Raw genomic sequence first — 22,365 nt, forward strand, 5'->3', positions numbered from 1 at the left:
GTTCACAGACATGAAACAGTAGACTGTCTGTGGAAACAGAGACAGGCCATAAAATAAGAGACTAGCAGGCAAACTGAAAACTTCATTGTGACACATAACCACTCCTGGATGTGACTACATCTTCTTTGTGTCCATCCTTCGAGGAGTTTATTTTGTTTATATGGTAAAAGAATTAAAAAAAAATTTAAAAAAGGGAAATACACGTTTAGATGTTAGTCAGGAGCCATGGCGTGTGGCATTTCGACTTTATGATGGCGCCTGATTTCCTCCCGATGATGATCACCGGCTGAAGGTTTGCGTGTTATTTATTTACCTGCGCATCGCCGTTGGTAACGATGCAGACAGGAATCTGTCGACATGCGCGTCGGTCGTGTCTCGTGCCTCTCAGCGTGTCACCGTCTGCGTCAGGACGAGACCGACAGACCGGGGAGCAGCAGAGACAGCACGTGAAGCGAGAGGACCCCCCCCCCTCCCCCCAACGCCCGACTCAAGCACTTCCGGATTCGTTTGCGTGCGAAGGCTAGCGTTTACCCTGCTAAACCAGAGGATGTGACACGGCCACGGGCAGTCGTTAGCTGCTGCTGGTTATATTGACATATGCTGTTTTTTGAAGCTTGGTTGTGTCAAGTTCGGTTTGTTCTTGTTCCGGTCGAGGTTTGGGTACAATTTGAACAAACAACGTGTTGGTTACTGACTCCTATCCGTCTTAAATGAATGCATTGTGTCGTGTTTGAACCAGTCCCAACCCTGCTGCTGTTTCACGAGGTGGACCGTCATGTGTCTGTTAGGTAAATGACTTACGTCTCCCCCCCTTCCCCCCTCCAACACAAACAACCTCGGGGATTTGCTTGCTACGGTGGCAGTCGCGCGAGATCCGCGGAGGAGGAGGAGGAGGAGGCGGCGGCGGCGGAGGAGGAGGGAGGGGGTGAACTATCTTGCCACTACACTTTGTGTCTTTGGCAGCTCGCAGCCAGCGATCTCGTGTACACACTAGTACTACTGTGTAGCCTCTCTCTCTCTCTCACTCACTCACACACACACACACACACACACACACTCACACAGAGGGGGACGCACAATGCTCCGCTGGCCGCGCTGAGGACAGGACGCACAAACTCCGTGTCAACATCAGCCACCTCCGTTACTATGCTGCCTTTTACTCGGTGGTGAGTAAAGGTCCTTGAAGATGGTTTTACAATGTGTTTGTCACTTGGTCTTTCAGTGACCTTATCGTTTTTGGTTTCTCGCCGCTGTCGTCGCCCGCGTGTAACTGTGGACTTTTGGGAAGTTTTTACTGTCACTATTTCCAAATTCACACGTCTTTGAGCACAGATACGAGCGCTATGATCGTGTTCGTCAGCTGTTTTGTGAGCGATCACGAGCCCGTTGTGTTGTCCTGCTCCGGAGCGTTCAGAGGAAGTTTTCCGCTGGGTTAAATGGGACCCGAGGCTGCCTGCCAGTGTGTCGGACGGAGAGGGAGGAGGGGGGGGGGGCGACCACCACCACCACCACCACAGTGTTGTCATTGTGTCTGACCCGATCGCCGTGCGTCCCCACGAGGGGTGAAGAGGTCAGCTGGCCAATGACGGCCGTGATGCTTCCAAACAGGAAGCGTTCCTGCAGGGATTTAAAAGTGTGTTGTACAACTAGTGCGCTCTTTAAGGAGTTATAATTCCCCATATGTGTCAGTACATTAATGCAGTAACCCCCCTGCTGCACGTGAACGCGCACGTGCACTAAGTGCTGCTGCTGCTGCTTCGAACCTTTAAATTATTGATGTGGTCTCAGCGGATGCCCACATGCACTCTGCAAAGTCTTTCTACCCTGTCAGATACATTAAATGCAGCACATGCGATTGTAGTCGGGACAAGAGACGGCGACTGCGGTGCAGCATTAATAAGAATTTGCATTACATTTCATTTTATTTTCTAGGAACATTGAAGTGTCATGCAGATGTGCCTCTTCTCTTCTCCGAGAGCAGATAAATCCCCTTTGAAACTCGCCCATAGAGGCAGCAGACAGAGGGTTCTACTGTGCAAACAGTGAAGTGGCACAATGAGCCATGTCTCTTGTTTCACCTCTTATTTGCTGATGGATCCAGGAAGTTGCTCACGCACACGCTTTTGAGTATTTGCTTACTCCAGACTATCAGAAACCCCTTGTCTTGTGGATGACTGTGTATCAGTGCAGCCCGTCTGGTAGCCAGCGGGATCACGCCGCTTCGCCCCTGACCAGAAGCAATGTCACCAGTCACCTGGTGCGCTCGTTGTTCTTTTGGAAAATGCACACACCGTGCTGTTTCCAGTGGCTCGTGTCGGCCTGGACTGTTCCCTTCTCCTCCTCTCTGGCACTTAGCAGCAGTCAGTCTGAATCCTGGTCAGCTGCTCGTATCACTGTCGCCCATTCGGATCATGTTGGAGATTAAACATCCTCAGGTCAAATAGTTCTGAATATCAGGAATATCGATATCAATAACAATTTCACTGTTTGTTTTTTTAAACCACTATTACTCCCAATGAAAAATCTAAATCAAACTAAAGCTGAACCTGTAAGTCAGTCGGCAGGAAATGAATCACCAACAATTGTTAAAAATCAACTGTGCAAAAAAAGACAAATAACCAGAAACTCTCATTGCAAATGTAAATTCTTCTTGACTTAGATTTATATAATAGTAAAAGAGTACCTTTGTGTTTAGGATTGTTGCTCAGAGAAAATAACACATTTGAAAATAGGTTGGACTAGTCTAATTCATTATTTTAATTTACATTACACTCATTTACGACACTCTTGCTCTTCTTTTACTCAGTAACTTTCAGCCGCCCTGCTTAGGCTCGCGACCCTGAAATTACACGTCTGTTTGGATTTATTTTCCATGTACACTTCCAAAAATAGCAGCCAGTTGAACCATTACACCTCCCAGTCCTCAGCATATAGCCATTGGACGGTCTGTTTCCACATATTCTTCGCAAAAAAAAAACTTGAGGAATCATTGGAATGTTAATTACTCTACAGGGGAAAAAAAAAAGAGCTGTATACTTTTTTTTCCACCCTCAAGTGCTCAGCTGCTTGTAAGTGGAAGTAGGATTTCAGTTCACATTGGTGCGCTCATGAAACATCAATTTGTCGGATAATCACTATCGAGATGTCATTAGCCTAAACAAACGTGTGGCCTGAAACCGGCTCGACCAGCAGAGCCGTGGCCTTCAACAGGAGAGAGATCTGTCATTCCTCCAGTCATCCCTTTCAAAAGATCTTTTATTTGACTGTGTACAGTAGATCTGTCAAACACAAGCACAAACATTGTTGCTTTGTTACTCAGTGGTTATTACATTATTGATCAGGGTTTTTTTTTTTCTACCTTAGTAAGTATCTAAAACCTTTTTTTTCTGTGTTCATTCAGAAAGTACATCGACCACCACAGCCAAACCATGAGAGGCATCCTAAAGAGGAAGTTTGCAGAGGTAGATGACAGTCCCTGCTCCCCCTCCCCCTCCTCCTCCTCCTCCTCCTCCTCTCCTCTGTCCTCTTCCTCCTCCCCTGCCTCATTGCAGTGGGAGTCCGACGGGGAGAGCGGCTCCTCTGACAACCAGGACTTCACCCCTCACAGCCCCTCTCCGCTCACCAGTTTACCCAGTAAGTCTCCGCTACCAATGACCACTGTTTTCTCTCCCACCCTCTTTCAAATAAAGCGAACCCCTTCCATATCTGGCCGTTTTTCCCATCAGTGCTCAATAGGAGTGTCTCTTATCACCCTGCAGCAGCACACTGTTATGACTCGCTGATATGAAAATGCTAACCTAAGGGCCATTCTAGATAATGCACCGAGAATGACTCCTCTCTGGACCGTTTGTGCGGCCGCATAGAAGGTCATTTGCCTGCCCAATAGCAAATTGTGGAATTGATTTGAATAGCAAGCTCCCCTTTAAAGAAGTCATATCAAATGGCCCGGTACAGATACTTTGAGAAGCTGCACACAAAGGACAGCAATGACAGACTACTCTGCAGGTATCATTACACGCTGTCAAACCTTATGTAGTTTCACTCTTTGTTTGTTTGAGGCTGTTGTTTCCTGTCTCACAACCGGTGCAAACAGCGCCCCAGTGTGGAGCTGCTGGGACAGACAAGATCAGTCAGCTGGTCTCCGTTGTTTACTGACCTCTGCAACCAGAGTTCAGCCTCAGTCATGTGTGAAGGTGTGCCAGTTTGTCAGAGCCAAACTGTTAAACCAAAACACTAACCTGATGGATATTAGCAACCAAACGGACAGAAAGAGTCTAATTACATCCAATTAAACCTCTGAAGATCCACAGTTAGACCCTGGTTCACTTCTGTTGACCTGTTCACTACACCTCTTTGTTGGTGTGTCTTTTCCACATTCATGTCCAACTACTGATCCAAGTCACTTTAATGAAGTACCTAGTGTGTCACCTAGTGGCCACTCAGAGACCCAGAAAAACCAAAGCCTGTGCCAACGCTCCAGAGCCTATCTAGAAATTCTTTCTAGAAACTGTGTTGACAGTTCACTTTGGACTAAAAACACTCTCACGGTGCCTCTGTGTGCGCCTAAGTTTATGAATCTTCCTACAATGACTCAGCAAGGACAAGAACTACTTGAACTACAGTTAGAGCTGCAAAGTAAAAAGGATTATTAACTGTTTTAGTTTTTCCTGATGGTTTATTATCACCCCTTAAAGCACCAGATGACCAGACCTGACAGTGCCTCACTCATTCTAATGTTTTGTGTCTCTTTTTTCCAACCAGTTCGGTCCACCCTGAAGAGGCCCAAGCTCGGCGGTCCACAGGGCAATGTGCGTTTTGACCAGGTGACCGTGTTCAGTTTCCCACGCTGCCAGGGCTTCACCAGTGTGCCCAGGCGTGGAGGTGCCACCCTGGGCATGGTGTGGCGGCACAGCACCCTTCAAAGCTACACTGTGGCGGAGCACGCTCTGGAGCAGCGGCACAGGCGCAGAGAGCGGCTCCGGGAAAAACGGAGGGAAGAGCGGCTCGCCGCACTGAAACACAAAGTAAGTGCACTTCCAATTTTACATCAGTGTGCCTGTCTCATCGATGCTACAGTCTTCTCACCTCTCTTCCCTGTTGTTTTGATCCCAGCTGATCACCAGCGGGGCCATGGACCAGCGAGAAGCAGACGGGCTCACTGTGGATCAAATCCCGGAGGAGGACAGTGATGTCCACATCGGTGACGCCGAGCTAAAGGATGGAGGTTTCCTTCTGCCGTACTCGTCCAAACAGAGGCAGGCACTCCTCCAGGCGGCGGGGGTGAAGCGCATCGACAGGGAGCAGAAGAGGCAGCTTCACGCCCTGCGTCTTTCCAGAGAGGCTTGTGGGTGCGACTGTCAGGGCTTCTGTGAGCCAGAGACCTGCGCATGCAGTCTGGCAGGCATAAAGTGCCAGGTACGACACTAACGCACATACATTTCCACTCTCAGTGGGGAGGTTTGAGCTGGTTTGGCTTCCCATTATGTGTCAAAGGCACATTAAGTGAAAAGAGTATTTTTTGGTTCTTAGGGAACAAAGCTGTCCCCAAAATTGCGTTTGCCGATCCCGTCTGATGAACGCAGCAGGAGAGTGTCCGAGTCATTCCTTAGCGTTCTCACATACAGCCCCTTCGGTGAATGTCTGAAAGCAGCTTTATGCTATGAAACAAAATATGTGTATTCAACATTACAAATTTTACCACTCAGTCTATACTTTTGTAGCTGTCCCTTGACTGTAATATATTGTACATGGGTGTATTAGACCAATAAGTCCCAAACTTTTCTGTCTGACACACTGTTCCCCTATAGCTTCTTCAGTTACATTATTTAACAAATAGAAGCATATGTCACAATATGTTTTTTTTATGTCATTGAGCTGACAGCATTCATAATAGGACGAGCATAAACTCAAACAATCAATCAAGCAATTCTACTTTACTTTTAGCTCAATGTAATGACCATTTATCCATTCCATGTCTCATCTTGTTATTATTCAACAATATCTTCCTTTAATTTCTCACTATATATTAATATTGTGGAATGATATTACATATACTTAATTGAAGATTTGTACTCATATCAACAACCGAACCTAGTGCTAAATTTTTTGTTAGCCCAACTGTTATAATTAGCCAGTCTAATCAGTTTTTTTGGAAAACAAATTTTGCTATAATCTTGCAGGTAACTTTTTGATTTATCAGCCAAAAACACATTTCACCTACATTTGCCCTTCAGTGATTAACCCACAACACTCTTCTTTCACACACACAGGTGGATCGCTTCAACTTCCCATGTGGCTGCACTAAGGACAGCTGCGGAAACACTCACGGACGCACGGAGTTCGACCCCCGGCGTGTGCAGACCCATTACATCCACACGGTCATGAGGCTCGAACTGGATAGACGACTGCACAATGAGCCGCTGAGCCGGGACGAGCAAACAGGGCTTCCAGAGGAGCTCGTGGCGTATGAGGACAAGGGCGAGGCTCACGCGGTGCAGAGTGCTCAGGACAAGAGCTGCCCCTTTGGGTTCACCATGGAGGAAGACGGTCTCTCCCTCACCCTGCCCGACACACCTTCCTTCCATTTCATCCCAGAGCGGCTGGTCGTGGAGGAGAACAGCTGCAGCAGCGACATGACCGAATCCTCGTGCTCCTCCTCCGACTCTGATGCAGGAGGATGCCTCGCCGGGAGCCAGAGTCTCCCTGAAACGTTGCCCTGTTCCCTTACTGCCCGTGATTCTGACAACGATAACTACTCTTTGTGCAATCAACTGAGGCACATGGGGGAACCACTGACGCAGCACGCCGGCAACTCTGCCTCACACAGCACAACTGCCAACAGCACGGGACCAATTACAGACAACGCAAGCAGGAGCTCACTGACAGATTATCTCGACGAGAATGCGAACCAAGCCAGAGACTTCTTCGACAGCGACTCTCTGGACGGCTTCCCCAACACGCCCTCCCCCACTGTGGACTATTCCCCAGGGAGCTACATGGACCTGAGTCTGTCCTCGGACTCCGACCTGGAATTCTTCGACAGGGACTACCCCTCTGGACTGCTGCACAGCTCCTTTAAAGGACTCAGATACCCAGAGAGCTTTCAGCATCTACAGCTGTGCAGCAGCTCTGTGAACCTGCCTCAGTACGAGTCGAGCACCTACCTCCTGGAGTCCTTGATCGGCCTGACAGAACCGAGCCCAGTCACAGACAATCAGCCTTTCATAGGCGATTCAAGGAACTGACATAACAGAAATCCATGTGAGAGAATTATATGTAAAGAGCACTGCTTTTATATATTTGTAAGAATATTTCATTGTACAAAGAATGATTGATAAAGTATATTTTTGCCCATGCTAAATATTTTCTCTATTGCCTAAAACTGAAATGCCTTTGTTTCAGAGAAACCACACTTGAGTAATCTAATATATGTCCTGTTTTTTTAATTTCATAAATATGTATAATGACATTACTATTATTGTTAATTTCTTCCACTGCCACTGATAATATTGGATTTTGATGAATTGGGGGTACACATCATTTTTAAAGGTAATGTTATTCAAAGTGACCAAAGGTTGGGTCAGTGCAGAGATATCATGTAAGCAGTTATATGTGGCCGGTTGGTGGCCGTGGTGTAAGCAGGATTGTCCACTTTGACTCATATGGCTCGAGGCTTCATTTTGTGAATAAGATTTATGAACTGCCTGGATCATTGTGGATTCTCCCCGATGTGCTTTATAAGTATGTTTAGAATCTCTGTATTGGATTAATAAAAGAAAACTGTTTTATTTATTTTTTCCACTGATTTCAAATGTGTTTGACGAGTGGTAATTTTGTATCAAACAGCGATTCTCAGGTGAAGAAACCAGGACTGCACAAGACATCAACACTTTTATTAACAACTGTAGTGTAACAATTACTCAACAATTGTTAATGGATTCAGTTGAGTCTCCAGCCTCTAACTCAGTCCAGTGGTTTACAAAACATTATTGATTTACAGTCTGTATTATTGATTGTTTCCCAACTGATTAATGGACATTAATGACACCATAATAAACCCTTTTTTAAGCATTACTGTTTTAACAATAACCATAATGAAAGTTTCTTATACAAACATGTTAAAAAGTCAGTAGTTGTCAACTTTTTCCAAATCCTGTCATGATTTACAGTGGTTAGGTCTTGCACAAGCACAACTTGAGGTGCAGAGCTGGATGGAGAAATAAGAAACATCAGTCAGATTTTTCTTCCAGAGCTCAGATTTGTTTTGACAATAGCAAGTTATGAAAGATAATCTCACAGTTATATTCACAGCTAAATCCTTACAGGCAGTGTCCGCACCAGTACACAGAGAAATATATTTAGCCATATAACATTATCAATTTAACCTTAACAATATTTGCACATACAAATAACTGTTGCCTGATATAGATTAAATAAAATGCAAAATAACCAATGCTACATGCATTGCATATCTCTTAGTGCATTTTGTAGTATTGTTAACAATCTCAACAGTTGTTATAAGACTTTATCATACATAGTACTTAATGTACAAAAGGCGATAATTGTTTTTATTAAATATATTATCAGTTAATTTGAAATTTCAGTGGTCTCCTGAACTCCATATTCAAGCTCCTCTCATTTTCCCACAAAGGTGCAGTGATCAGAAAACATTGATAAACCACACATACGCCCACAAAATATACAAATATTCTGCCCAATCCGCTTTTACATCATTTCATTACTTTGTTAACCAATAAAAGTAACCTGTATTCAAATCCTAAAACTTCTGATATTTCAACATTTTAACAATGGATCACATATTGGATATTTAAGACTGGTGGATCATCCCTTGTATTCTAAAGTGTAGGATATTGTTGTAAGAGTTAACAATATTGTTTTATAAAAAATATATATTTTGAAATTAAATGTATTGGTACGGTTTTACATCGACTAATACTTTGAGCGCGCACTGTGTTTTTGTGTGCGCGCGCGCGCCTGGTGCACGCGCTCCTCTTCGCTCGACAGCAGCGGCGTTCGATTGTTTTGGACTGCAGACAAGATGGCCGCCATCCGTCAACCGTGATGATTCTCACTCTCCTGCTATGTTCCTGTCATAATTGTAATATTTAAACGTTACCGCGAGAAAAATGGGCTTATCGCAGAGTTCGGAGGTGTCCGAGGGAGGGACGTATGGATACCACGTGCACGCAGTAAGACTTTGAAATGTTTGAAGCTTCCCTTTGAGTTTTGAAACCGCGCGTACAGCGGCTTATCGCGAAGCGCTACTGTATGCTAACTGTTAGCTAGCCGCTAGCTGCTACTGCAGACCCACAGGTTAAACCTGTCGAGGTGGCACCGCGCACCTGTTATCCAGAGCGGACAGAATGAAGCCATTGAAGCTTTTACTGGTTCATTTTTTATGTTTTAAGAAGTAAGCTGGAATTCTAGCTGCAACTCGTCTCGTTTTCCTCCAGTGCTGAATCACTGTTACTGTTGGGACCGACGAAAAACAAAGACGTGTGCTGTAGCTAATGCGTCGAGCGATCTAATGAATCGCAGAGGAGGCTCCACTGGCCTGCGATGAATCGCCCTTCACCAATCCCGCTGGGGGGTTGATGGAGGGTCGTGTTAACAACCGATGTTATTAACACGGTTGTTGATAACATCGTTATTATCCGATTAACCGATGAATCGACCGAGAGATCGATTTAAAATTGCCAAAGTGGTTCGAGCTTTTTCAATAGGGAACACTTGTTTTGATTTTTCTTCTGTTTTATGTGATTTGTAAATGGAACGTTTGGTTCGCCATGCAAAGTTTACATGTACCTGGGAAACGAAGTGATTATTTGAATCATCAGAACAACACGTACATAACAAGAAACAAATAATGAAACGCAAATTAACAAACTAGAAACATCTAAACGGGACAGGTCGGTGCAGTCGGACTAGTTTGGGGGGGACAGGGGGCATTTATGGAGAAGGCTCTATTACCCCAGGTCTGCTGCTTGTTCCCGGGGTGGGTTAACAGGATCCACTGGCTTCAGAGGAGAGCGGAGGGCTGCGGGACGGAGAGTGGTGGTGGAGCATGTCGATGAAGTAGGAGGGGGTCCCGGTTGTGTGGGGCGTTGTGTGCGAGGAGAAGGACTTTGAATTGGATCCACAGTGGGACAGGGAGCCAGTGAAGTGTCTGAAGGATCACGGGTGTGGGTGAGCAGGCGAGCCGCAGAGTTCTGGATGTACTGTGGTTTACTGACGACTTTTGATGATGGGCCATCGTCAGCAGTCACTTCTGGCTGTGATGAAGGCGTGAATTAGGGTTTCACCAGCAGAGGAGGAGAGGGATGGGCAGAGGCGAGCTATATTTTTGAGATGATGATTAGGTGACGGCCCACAATGCAACATAATCAGGCCTGTCACGATAGCTACTTTTTGTTGCACGATATATTGTCCCCGAAATGATTGCGATAAATGATATTGCCGTCCCTTTTAAGACCGTTTTTTGACACTGAATCATCTGAGCTTGGTGGTTGCGTGTGCGAGTTCTACACTATTCGTGTTGCTGCTGAGAGAAATGTTATGCCACATTTTAGAAAAATACTAAGAAATCCATATTTTCTGACATTTTATAGACCAAACCAGTTAATTGATGAATCACACGACGAGAACAGATGAGAAGACAGTAGCAGCGAGACTTGCTGGACTGTTGTTGACATTCATTCTTATGTCAACACACACACACACAAACACATGTAGACACAATGGCTGTCATACGATAAGTCGATAACGATATTATTGTGACAGGCCTAAACATAATCCCTGGTTACATTTATTGACTGTCATGTTGTTTTAGGTAAAACTTATGTAACAGTACAACTTTATGTAACGAGAAAGTACCTCTAGTTATTGAAATGCTTGCGCCCTTTTTGACAGGTGCAGCCAGATTCCCCTGCGGAAAAGACCGGACTGCAGCCGTTCTTTGACTTCATTCTGTCTCTTGACAACAGGCGACTGGTGAGTTATTGGTTATATGACAATAAGCACCGTCACTAGTCAGTGAGCACAAGGAAGGTGATGAATGAAGGGTGCACCAACATACTGCAACGTTAAAAAAAACACAAGCTTACCTCACCTATTGTGTAGCAACAGTATGATGAATACTTTAACCTTTTGACCCCCCTTTCATTACTGTACGCAAGAATGAGGAAAATGACCTGCTGAAGGAGCTGCTGAAGGCCAACAAGGAGAGAGCAGTGAAGATGGAGGTGTACAGCACCAAGAGCACGATGGTTCGGGAGCTTGAGGTGATGCCCAGCAGCATGTGGGGAGGACAGGGGCTGCTGGGGGCCAGTGTTCGCTTCTGCAGCTACCAAGGAGCCAGTGAGAACGTCTGGCACGTCCTGGTGAGTTACTTCAATGAAAACTAGGAAAACCCACTGAGTCTCTTTACTCATGATCTCATTATACAGTAGCTTCATGTTTTCTGTACTCAGCCCTGTACTATAGGGCTGAAAGATGTGGGGAAAATATTGAATTGCGATTTTTCTAACAGATATTGCGATTGTGATTTGATTTGCGATTATAATTAGCACGCGCGTGCACACACACACACACACACACACTGACAGATAGCGAGATGTGTTGAAGAGAAGAAGGGGAGAGAGCTCTCTCTCTGTTAGCTGTCTGTCTCTATAACGAGGGAATAGTCGTGGTGTTCATCACCTCACGGTGCCACGTAAGACATTTTCATACAGAGTAACAGTCTCAATGGTTCTGTGTTCGTCACTACTTTCACTGACCTGTTGGACGTACACTCGTCATGTAGCTGCTGTGGCGCTGTGTCAAGCGCTGATACAGGTTGGTGGTGTTGCCCTGTGAAGTAGCAACGGTAGCACGGCATGTTCTGCACAACACCTGACGCTGCGCAGCATCGTCCTTTTTAAAACTGACGTGCTGTTTCTCTTCGAGACTTATGTGTTATTATGTATCAGTTTCCGACGTTTCTGTTGAGCTTGAGGCCATTGTGCAGCAGGTTATAGTGCAGCGTGACTGATGCTTGTTCTTGGAACAGAGTCGCCATTCACTCACGTATCACATGACCCATGTAATCGCATCCCTTGTGGTAAGAAAATCACGTTTTATCATATCGCGATATTATCGCAAATGCAATTGATCATTCTGCCCTACTCTCTAACCAAACTTTCTTTTCCCCCTAGGATGTGGAAGTTAGTTCGCCTGCTGCGCTGGCCGGGCTTCAGCCACACACTGACTACATTGTTGGAGCAGATCAGGTGTTGCAAGACGTAAGGCTCATTTTAATATCTGTGCATCAAAAGAGTTGCTCGAATTCTTCGTTGAAAGATGAATTGTGGTTAACCCAGAGCTTCTGTTTTTCCCAGTCCGAGGATTTCTTCTCACTGATCGAGGCCCATGAAGGGAAGCCGCTGAAGCTTCTGGTGTACAACACGCTGACAGACGCCTGCAGAGAGGTGGTGGTCACACCGAACGGGGCATGGGGAGGAGAGGGCAGGTACGCAGCAAATATACAGATCCATAGGAGGGATGTGTCTCGATGACTTACAGGAAAATACTACTCAATTCATCTTTTTGTTTCAGGAATAATTTGACTAAGCAAGAACTATTATTGTGATGCCAAACGAAGAAAAATGTGGATAAAACACAAGAATGAGTCTGTGTTTTAAACTATATTTGTTTACTGTTGTTTAAAGTAAATTCAAATAAATCATTGTAAATGTTAACAAAGTCAGCTGGCCTTTAAAAAAAAAGAAATATTGAGGCGCTGCTGGGTCATTCATACAGCATTATTTGATATGATTTATAATGTATACATGTTTCATTGTAATATGAAATGGTGTGAAAATGTTTCCTCTTAGTTTGGGTTGTGGCATTGGTTATGGCTACCTGCACCGAATACCTGCAAATCCTGATGCATCGACCGAAGAGCCTCCAGTGCCCGTTCCTGAGGAGAAACCCTCTCCAACGCTGCACACCCATGGATTCACTGAGGTAAATGATTACTTTCACAAATAAGCATTGATGAACTGACTCAAAAAATATTCACAGAGCCCAAGATTACATTCCAAGATTCTTCGTGCTGATACAGTTATTTGAAGATTCAATGTTCTTTATAGAATACAGTGACGAGACAATAATGTTATCACAGATCTACAACAGTATTTTTTCTGTTTGTCTGAACAACCACATCGATTTTTTCGGATATTGTTCCATAGATCAAACTCATAGCACATTACCCATGTTTGTCTCCAGGCGCCGTTGATGGCACCTGCAAGCCAGAGTGAAGATGTGTTAGACGTGGAGCAGGTCACCCTCCAGGGAGATCCCCTACCTCCGCCCATCCAGAGAGTCATGGACCCTGGTCAGTTCAGATATGCACTATTTGAAGATGATAACCCGCTGGCACCTGACCTGTGTCGCCTTTGTGTTTGTGAAAACGGTATCAGCAGTTGCCTTTGTGTCTTTGTTTTGCCCGGGTTTTCTCAGACTCTGAAGTGGCAGTGGTGAACCCCGAAGCTGCAGATCTGGTGGACAGGCTGGATCTGTCCACGTCTTCCATAGACATGACCAACACTGCACTGGCTATGCAGGAGGAGAAGGAGGGTGAGATCTCCGGTGTTGGTGAGTTGTCACAGCAGCAGTTTGTCCCAGTGTCGAGCTGCTTTCATGGCAAATTATAATTATTTTTTGGGATGCAGTTCTGTCAGCTAATTTTACCATTAATCCCGACTACATTTGGTTTTCTGTTGTGCAGAGGAGCTGGAGGACAGCGTGCTGCTCTCATCATCAGCAGAGGACCAGACTGATTCACAGGAGCTGAGCTCCCAGGCAGTCATGGACCTCACCTCCGCTCTTGCGTCCACTGACATTTTGTCTGATTCCGGCCTCCTACCTGCAGAACCGCATCCCCTGGTCACAGAGTCCACAGACCCAGAAAGCTTCCGCATCGAGTCCAATGAAAGCTCAAGTCCACCCAAAGGAGCGTTGTCTCTACTTGTGGACTCAGTCAACCCTCCCACTGAGCCCCCCGTCCCCGCCGAAGAGCCTCCCTGCCCATTGCCCGTCGATCTCCTCCAATCCTCAGCCGTCGATCAGTCCGTGTCCGACGATTCTCCTGCTCAGGCCGCGGAGGATGCGACAGGGTCAGTAGAGGAGTCCGCTGAGCCTCTAGATGTGGCTCCTGCTCAGCAATGCAGCCACGGGCACGGCGAGGAGCCAGAGGAGCCACATCTAGAGTAAGCTCGTTTCAGCAAAAAATGCGAAGTGAAAGCGACAATCACTTTTTAAAGAAATTCAGGACAGACCAAGGGAAAACTTTCTGATTTTAGTCTTACGGGAGTGCGTATCGTCAAGTTAATTACACTACAGGAACCAGCTACGGATTTAACATACACGTAGAAAAACACTTTGAAGCATTGTAGGAATATTCTGTTTCTTTTATATGTGAGAATTTAAAGTTACAGCAAATTTTTCTAAGCCAAAAGGATGTAATGTCATCACTTCTTTTCGTCTGGGGTGCAAATTAGATCATACGGATGGCTTTGTTTCTAGTACGAATACTTGAGTAGTTTCAAAGATAAACACTTACTATATGGAAAAACACACGTTGGGCATCTACTACAACAACAACAAAGAAAAGCTGCACCCTAATATTCATAATGCTATATTACATTTTTTAAAGTTACGGCCGTTTAGATAAATTGTAAGTCTCATGGTGCGGAGTTATCTCTGTTGCCGATGTGCTTTGAAGAAGCATCATCTACACAATGACTCCCATAATAGAGAACAGCATTATTATATAAGAGGGACATTTACGATGATTGGGTTTAAGAATGTTTTTGTCATGGGATGAGGGAAATATTTGTGTTGCCAGTCAGTACATTACCTGCTTTTACACCAGATTTGTTGTAAGAACATTTTTTAAATGCTGTGTTTAATTTAGTCCACCTGCAGACTGTTCAGTTTGGAAATAATTTTACTGCCAGTCAAGCTGGAATCATGTTTTTCTTGACATTATGTTCACCTTGTAATCTATGCAACAGTAGATGGGAACTGCTCGCGACTTCACAGACGAGTCTTTTAGAAAACGTAACATGTGAGAACACGGTCAAACTGCTGTTGGGTAGTAGTTTTTTTCTTCTGCTTTTCTAGGGGGCTACTCAATGTTTTTCAGTGTCAAAGTAGGGGCTAGTGTATAAAATAAGGAAAAGGTATTTTTGCAGATATTTTATCAATGAATTGTATGTTTTATTAGGAATGAGTGATTTTGATGAATGTGAAATGGGTGAATCTTTGAAGGTTAAACAATCATATCACTTGACTCAAAAAACAATTGGTTTTTTTTCTTATTTCACACTCATCAGCTGAACACATTACAACTCAAGAAACATCCATTTATAATTCCCATAAATCTGTCATTGTTAAACATTCCAATTTATTTCTCTGAATGCCTAAAATATACATATTTCACAAATTATTACAACAGGGATATTGCAGTGTTATGGCCTAATAACCCATCCTGTTTTTTGGCCAATCAGAGCTCACCCTATGCGTCCCCACCACAGCGCTACGCACACACTCCTTGTGGCAAAATCAACTTGGGAAAATTTACAATGAAACGTTTCCGTTTTTCTGCTCGGTGACACATCAACAGAGTAATGGGTAGTAGCCTTTATTTCACTTTGGTGAGTTTCCCACAGTGGTTGAATGTTCATATTTTCTCTTGGATGAGATCCGCCTTCAAGTTACGTATATTTATGTTTCTCTGAACTCCTATTGAATCTAAACGATATATACATTAGGAACAGCCCTCACCGTCGGCAAAGTCACAGCTCATGAGCCAAGCACAGAGCAAGTAAGCACGAGTTATTGTTCAAGATATATGCCTTATATATAATTCCCAATCGCTTAGACAACTCAAACGACTACTGACATTCTTAAAGAGTAAACTGCAATTTCTGGGTTGTAGAGAATACGATGAATGCAATTTTTTTAACATCCAAGTAGAATTACCTTCATGACCACGAATGTGCTCTAGGGATTTGGGGAAAAAATAACTTGAATTTTAAGTAAACTGTACAACAACAAAATAAAACTGCTGCAACCCTCCGCCCGGAGGGGGGAAGAAATCAAAAGGTTTTACATATATTTACAAAAAATATAACATTCAGTCCATTTAGAACAGCACAGCTATGTCAATATAGTTCAATGATTAGACGTCTAAGCCGAGGTTAAGTTCAAGTTGAGGTTGTACGATGTCCACAGCAGAACACACGAGGATCGCTTCAAGGGACTGTGATGCTACCCAGAGACCGAGTGTACTCCCAAACTGGTGACACTGCTCACACGGGTGTGGAGTGTTTGTGGAACGAGGACAGTTTCTGGAATGTACTAGAACAGTCTACTACATCCATGTGCATACACACACGCGCACACACTCATAGACAAACACGATCGCTTCAAAATAAAATGGCAGTCAGGAGGAAAGAAACTAACTTAACAGTCAAAGGAGAAGAAAAAAAACACATTGGTGAGTGTCTGAAAAAAATTCAACAAAATAAGAGTCCATTCTTCATACTGCAAAAAAAACATGGACCGCTTGTTTCCCAGGTGTGTGTTGGCTGCTCGGGCCTGTTCGGGTCAGTTCCCTATGATACACCATGAGCCACGTCCTCACAAATTTTGACTGGGTTCTCATTGATACTTGCGACTCTTTGACCACACAACGGGGTTCAGGGCACTACATGTCAGAGGTGGGTGGTGATTGGCAAATGACAGAGTTCTTGTTTTTCTAAAAATGATGACTTTCACGTGGACTTCTGCCTATAGTGAAGCGTCAAGTCCCCTCCACTCTTCCAGATAAAATGTTTAACTGTTCGCAGGTCCATGTTGGGATCCAGAACCTGGTGCACAGATGGAAAGTAAGTAAGTCAATAAAAGTAACTACAGTTGAGGTCGCGCCACGTGTTCGTGTCAAGATGTGCTTGTGTGTGCCCACCTGGTCTTGACACATGAGCTCTATCTTCTCCTCAGCCAGCATCGCCATGTCCTCCTCCTTCTCCTGCTCGCCGGGCTTGTCGTTGGCGGTGGAGCTGGCCGTCTGCGACTCGTTGTCTAGGTTGATGATCTTCTCGTAGACGTGCTCCATCACTTTCCTCACCTGGAGCATGTCGCTGGCTGACAGACGGTCCCTGCAGAGCGCACAGCGGGTAAAATCAGCACTCAGCGGGCAGGATGCAACACACCGTCGACCTAAGACAGTCTTGTCTCGTACAGATGAGAGGTAAGAGAGAAAACACTCACTTCTTCAGAGTTTTAGCGCCAGAAGAGGAATGGGGCTGGAGGTAGAATGGGATCTTATTGAACTTGGGCATATTTTTCTGCAACAGAGGGAGGTTGAGACAGTACATGAATATAATGAATTAAAACATGGCAGGGGAAGTTTATTGAATATCTTATTAAAGAAGCATTTGTGGTTAGCACAGCTGTAATACTAATAAGTTTGTCACGATAACTACTTTTGTTGCATCATCTATTTACCAAAAAATTATTGTGATAAACAATATTATCGTCATTTTAAGGACCATTTTTTGATACTTTGAGAGAAATGATATCCAAAGTTTAGATTTGCGTTAAAGCCTCAGACAAAACCAACTGAAAATAAGAGCCAAAAAAAATCACAGATGGTGAAGTTAAAAGGAAGAAATGAGAAACTGATAAAAAACACCTGTTCTTTTCTGCAGACACTTCCACTTCCTCATCTATATGTGTAAGGATACAGAAATAATACTCACATCTACAGTAATGTCAATAACCCACTGTGGGACCGTCTCATTTAGTAGCATGGATTCAGTCTCTCCTCCTGAATCTCTACATAGCAACCTGAAAAACATAACACACAGCATCCTAAACAATCAGGAGCAAACTATTAACATTCCCATTCGATTTGACAAGTGTATGTACAATAATGACAAAATATTATATTACAAAGCCCACAGCAGGGCTTTCTTTTTTGATTAATCTTGCATTGACGGGGGGGGGGGGGGGGGGGGGGAGAGCCTGTTAGTGAAATAAAAATACCTAAAGAGAGTTCGGCCTCCTGCCTCCCCAAAGATGACTGGCGTGTGTGGCGGCACCTGGAAATATCCATTCCCCTTCTGGACCCTGTTCTCCTGCTCTCCGTTCACTGTGGACACAAAAACGATCCTACTGTAACACAATCTGAAGGTAAGGAATGAGGAGTGTTTGAAGCCATTGAAGTTCCCTGATCATCACTACTGCGATTTGATTCGATATTATCATAACATCTCAGTGACTGGACGGTCACCCATCTCCTTACCGTGGTTCACATCGTTCTCCTCCTCGTCCATGGGGTTGATGCGAGTCCTGGGCCAGAACTCCAGCAGAGCCTGCAGCAGCAGTCCACCCAGGTTTACTGCAAAGACCAAGGGTCAAAGTCACGCAGGATTACGTCAGTCTTGACTCTTCTATTTAATATGCATTTGAACATAAAACTTGATGAGGTCGGATAACTTACACTTTGGGTCGGATCCATCAGAGCTTGAGAACCCTGCATCCTTTGCAGACACCCAGGCAGCAAAGCAGTCGCTCTCGTCCAATGTGATGGTGAGCATCTGTTCAGCACCAAACCAATAACAACCAACTGTGAGACGACTAAACCAGGCTTAGAGTTCTGTTGATAAAATACAATTTAATTTACTGAGCAGTTGTCATTTTTCTCAGGTTTGTCACTCACCCCAGTTTTCAGGTCAACTGAGAACCAATTTGGCACATAGACCATCTTGAAACGCTTTTTAATCTCTTCGTCGAACTCCACTTTCCCCAAGTCTTCACCCTTGCAAGCCTAAAGGTAAAATCAAAAAAAACATAACATCAATTGAAACCAGAGGTATCACTATAGCTGTGTTCAGAAATGCACTGAAGTCTTGACATTTTCTTGAAATTTTTCGAAGGATGCATATGTCCGAAAAATTTTGCTCCAAACATTTTCTGGGATTTTGCCCAACAGCCCCGTAGAACATAATAATTTCACTTAATTTCATTATGGATTGGATGAAAGCATGGCAGATGCAATCACAATACCTTAACTACAGCATGACTTTACCTTTAGGACATCCCAGAATGCCACGTTGTTGTTGGTATCTTTGGTGAGTATGTGTCTCTTGTCATTCAGAATGTGGCACTGGATAATACTGGCACCTCCTATAAACACACCAGAGAATTCTTCTTAAAAACACCAACAACAACCAAATGAGGATTTGGAGAAAAGTGTAGTTTCAGATGAAAAACAACGACACAAGTTTACCTTTGATGACTTGCTCTGGCTGAGTACACAATGGTGTCAGAGGGGTAGTGCAGTCGTTGTCATACTCCCCTGATGATCTGAAGTTGTGCATTCCTTTTAATGACTGCACACACAGAACATAATGGTTATTAGAGATTGTCCTGGATTTTAAAAAATCGCTTCAGTATCTGTGATTAATTTAATGCCAATTATCCTTTGTGTATGTCCCCATAACAAATCTGGGTTAATTTCTACACGATTACAGCTGAAGAGCATTAAATTGTCACATGCAAAAACCCATATCGCTGCATTTCACTCATTACGTCGACAGTCGCCCATTCATCTCATTGGCGTCACGCATGCTTACCCATTTATTGACGGATGACTTGGTGGTGGAGACCCAGATTGCTGGAGGTGGGTCAGCAGATCTGTCCAGTTCCATCTGAGCACAAGAGAGAGAGGCATGCAAAAAAGGTTGAATGACTCCAAACGGTCAGATATATACACATGAATGGCCGAGAAGAATACTGGCTTTATTATTGTGACTTCTTCTTATTGTAAAACAAATGCAATACAGCCCAACTTCTCTAAAAAAACAAATGCTGTTTTTGCCCCCAAAGCATAGTTAAGATAAGCCTCAAAGAAAAACAAAAAACAAGAACATAATGCACGTGAAATTAGTTTCTGTACAGTTACATGCCCCTTGTGGGGTTTTTTTAAGTACTGTAAGCATACAATAGAAACCAAAAACACAGTTAAAATGATATAAGGATTAAACAACATCTATATCTACTCTGCTCAGACACCAGTTGAAAGTAACACACGGTGATAACTAATAGTAAGAGTCACACCATTTTTGCTCCTGGTTACTGTGTATTCTGCTCTTACTTTGAGCACCGGGGCCTTTTCCTCGCAGATGAGCACGCGGATGTCTGGGTTGCGCAGGTCAGTGCAGTAGATCTTTTTGTCCCTGCCCCCTGAGTAGACGTGTGTGAAGGCCTCGTTGACCTGCAGGGCCCAAACCCCTTCGTCGTGCACCCGGTAGGTGGCGATGCACCTCTGCTGGCCGAGTGACCACAGGCGGATGGTCCCGTCTGAGCTGCCCGACAGGCACTGTGGGGAGGGAAAAAGGACAGAGGCAGGTTAACATTTGGTCGCCGTTAAACGGCTGCCAACCACTGTTGAGGGTCACGCGTGGCGAGTCACCTGAGTGCCGTCTCGATTCAACAGCAGCGACTTGACGTTGTCCGTGTGGCCTTTTAGCTTCATCAATTTTGCGCATGTACGGGGATCCCACACTCTCAGAACCTGAAGAGAAAGATAGACGAGAAAAAATTCATAGTAAGAAAGAGATCACTGTTGAAAAATTTGAAATTTTACTTTATTTTGTGTATTGACAGTTGGCAGTTGCATAACTGGACTTTTCTTCTAGCCACAGTTTACTATATTTCTTAAATATTTGTATTAATATCCTCCTCACATATGTGGAGAAGCTGATGATATTCACAGCGCTCCTCAACACCTAAACTGTTGACTCTCCCCTGGCAATGCCCTGGGCTCAGATTATGTAAAGAAGTTGAACCCTGCACTGTTTCCTCTGTACCCGTCCCATCTGATGCACACAGGGCGGCTGTGGCTCAGGAGATAGAGACGGTTGTCTGCTAACCCAAAGGTCACGGTTCGATCCCCGCTTCCCCCTCTCCGATATGTCTTTGGGCAAGACACTTGACCCTAAATTGCCTCCGACGGCTCCTCCAGTAGTGTATGAATGTGTATGAATGTAAAGCGCGGTATGTAGCTTATATACACAATGTGTAAGAATGGGTGAATGCGACTTGTGCTGTAAAGCACTTTGAGTGGTCAATAAGACTAGAAGAGCGCGATATAAATACAGTCAGTTTGGCCATTTTTACCACACAACCCAGAAACCAGTTCCAATCATATTAAAGATATAAACACTCAACTGTAATCTCAAGAGCAATTTACTTCAGATCTGAGATTTGACTCTTTGATTAGCCTCGCCTCGGGATACAATTTAAATATCCTGAGATGTTAACAGGACAGGTGAAATAATCTGCAGAGTGTTGCATTAATCTGGGATGATTAGACGATAAGTGTGTGACACAGACCTTTTCTGTGGATCCAGATACAATGACTGTGCCCATCTGGTTCATTGCCAGACTGTAGATAGAGTCCTTGTTCCCGCTCAGTGAAGAGGCTGTGGCAAACGAAACAGAGTGAGTCTGCAGGTGTGGAATTTGTTCCGCTGAAAAAATTTAAGATACTAGTTAGTCCAAACCCAAAAAACAAACTACTACTTACTGGTAACAGTGTTGTTGGAAGCAGTGAGTGCTGTCAGAGTGTTCACATCCCACAGAAAGATCTGCCTGTCCAAGCCTGCAGACGCCACCAGCTCCTTGTCCTTAGCATAGGCCAGGGCTTTCACGTAGTCCTTGTGTGTTCGTAACGTTGACATGCAGAACCCTTTGTGTGCGTTCCATACTTTGACTGTCGTGTCCGATGAGGCAGATATCACTGAAATGGAGGAAAGTCAAGTGAGAAGAGCGAATATTGAGGTCAGAGGTGGAAACTAAAACCGCACTGTGCCTGGAGGGCGAAAGAAAGCGGCTGCCACCGATCAAACTCACATGTTTTCCCATTGCAACAGAGAACTATGTCATTGACCCAGTCCGTGTGATGCTCCATCGAGGCGATATACGGGTCCTGCTACGGGGGACACAGAGGAGAACTTGAGACACGTCGACTTGTGAGCAGAAGAAAAATCATCACGCACGTGACAACACAGCTGAACATTCATTTCCCCGGAGATGAGGTGATCATAGATAATAGATAATGAGGATGAGGTGATCATAGATCATAGATCATGAGGATGAGGTGAACATAGATCAGGAGGATGAGGTGATCATAGATCATAGATCAGGAGGATGAGGTGATCATAGATCATAGATCAGGAGGATGAGGTGATCATAGATCATAGATCAGGAGGATGAGGTGATCATAGATCATTG

The 22,365-nt window shown here is 44.4% G+C and overlaps 3 protein-coding genes across 5 annotated transcripts in view; 2 read left to right on the forward strand and 1 right to left on the reverse strand.

The window, feature by feature from the left end:
• The first annotated feature begins 533 nt into the window (after positions 1-533).
• On the forward strand, positions 534-7,811 carry csrnp1a (cysteine-serine-rich nuclear protein 1a). 2 transcript variants are annotated; one of them, XM_035635101.2, is made up of 5 exons: positions 534-788; positions 3,401-3,633; positions 4,762-5,024; positions 5,113-5,415; positions 6,270-7,811. In XM_035635101.2, the coding sequence occupies exons 1-5, from the start codon at positions 715-717 to the stop codon at positions 7,242-7,244; spliced, it is 1,848 nt and encodes a 615-aa protein (XP_035490994.2). In that variant the 5' UTR covers positions 534-714; the 3' UTR covers positions 7,245-7,811. The 2 variants fall into 2 exon arrangements, with proteins under 2 accessions (XP_035490994.2, XP_047188069.1); XM_047332113.1 differs by lacking the exon at positions 534-788 and adding an exon at positions 885-1,166.
• A 1,228-nt stretch (positions 7,812-9,039) lies between these two features.
• Positions 9,040-16,224, forward strand: gorasp1a (golgi reassembly stacking protein 1a). The gene is made up of 9 exons (XM_035633787.2): positions 9,040-9,209; positions 10,930-11,010; positions 11,196-11,399; positions 12,213-12,299; positions 12,396-12,526; positions 12,891-13,023; positions 13,285-13,393; positions 13,519-13,653; positions 13,787-16,224. The coding sequence occupies exons 1-9, from the start codon at positions 9,147-9,149 to the stop codon at positions 14,269-14,271; spliced, it is 1,428 nt and encodes a 475-aa protein (XP_035489680.1). The 5' UTR covers positions 9,040-9,146; the 3' UTR covers positions 14,272-16,224.
• Positions 16,221-22,365, reverse strand: part of LOC118310659 (WD repeat-containing protein 48) — a 7,306-nt gene continuing 1,161 nt past the window's right edge. Inside the window, exons 3-18 of one of the 2 annotated variants that reach the window (XM_035633786.2) lie at positions 21,985-22,060; positions 21,659-21,871; positions 21,466-21,554; positions 20,543-20,644; positions 20,225-20,449; positions 19,704-19,778; positions 19,358-19,460; positions 19,157-19,254; positions 18,788-18,895; positions 18,569-18,665; positions 18,371-18,466; positions 18,112-18,217; positions 17,826-17,913; positions 17,335-17,411; positions 17,030-17,222; positions 16,221-16,934 (exon numbers count right to left, since the gene is read on the reverse strand). In XM_035633786.2, the coding sequence (XP_035489679.1) occupies positions 16,839-16,934; positions 17,030-17,222; positions 17,335-17,411; positions 17,826-17,913; positions 18,112-18,217; positions 18,371-18,466; positions 18,569-18,665; positions 18,788-18,895; positions 19,157-19,254; positions 19,358-19,460; positions 19,704-19,778; positions 20,225-20,449; positions 20,543-20,644; positions 21,466-21,554; positions 21,659-21,871; positions 21,985-22,060 (1,842 nt within the window). In that variant the 3' untranslated portion in view covers positions 16,221-16,838. Of the gene's footprint in view, positions 16,935-17,029; positions 17,223-17,334; positions 17,412-17,825; positions 17,914-18,111; positions 18,218-18,370; positions 18,467-18,568; positions 18,666-18,787; positions 18,896-19,156; positions 19,255-19,357; positions 19,461-19,703; positions 19,779-20,224; positions 20,450-20,542; positions 20,645-21,465; positions 21,555-21,658; positions 21,872-21,984; positions 22,064-22,365 lie in introns of both variants that reach the window. The other variant, XM_035633785.2, reaches the window with a different exon arrangement.

This window comes from Scophthalmus maximus, chromosome 5 (genome assembly GCF_022379125.1).
Source record: "Scophthalmus maximus strain ysfricsl-2021 chromosome 5, ASM2237912v1, whole genome shotgun sequence".
Taxonomy (NCBI): domain Eukaryota; kingdom Metazoa; phylum Chordata; class Actinopteri; order Pleuronectiformes; family Scophthalmidae; genus Scophthalmus; species Scophthalmus maximus.

Coding starts and splice junctions, on each gene's coding strand:
- csrnp1a (XM_035635101.2), top strand. CDS start 715: ATGCATTGTGTCGTGTTTGAACCAGTCCCAACCCTGCTGCTGTTTCAC. Junction 5,025..5,112: donor TCGCCGCACTGAAACACAAA/GTAAGTGCACTT, acceptor TTTTGATCCCAG/CTGATCACCAGCGGGGCCAT. Junction 5,416..6,269: donor TGGCAGGCATAAAGTGCCAG/GTACGACACTAA, acceptor TCACACACACAG/GTGGATCGCTTCAACTTCCC.
- gorasp1a (XM_035633787.2), top strand. CDS start 9,147: ATGGGCTTATCGCAGAGTTCGGAGGTGTCCGAGGGAGGGACGTATGGA. Junction 12,527..12,890: donor GCATGGGGAGGAGAGGGCAG/GTACGCAGCAAA, acceptor GTTTCCTCTTAG/TTTGGGTTGTGGCATTGGTT. Junction 13,024..13,284: donor ACACCCATGGATTCACTGAG/GTAAATGATTAC, acceptor GTTTGTCTCCAG/GCGCCGTTGATGGCACCTGC.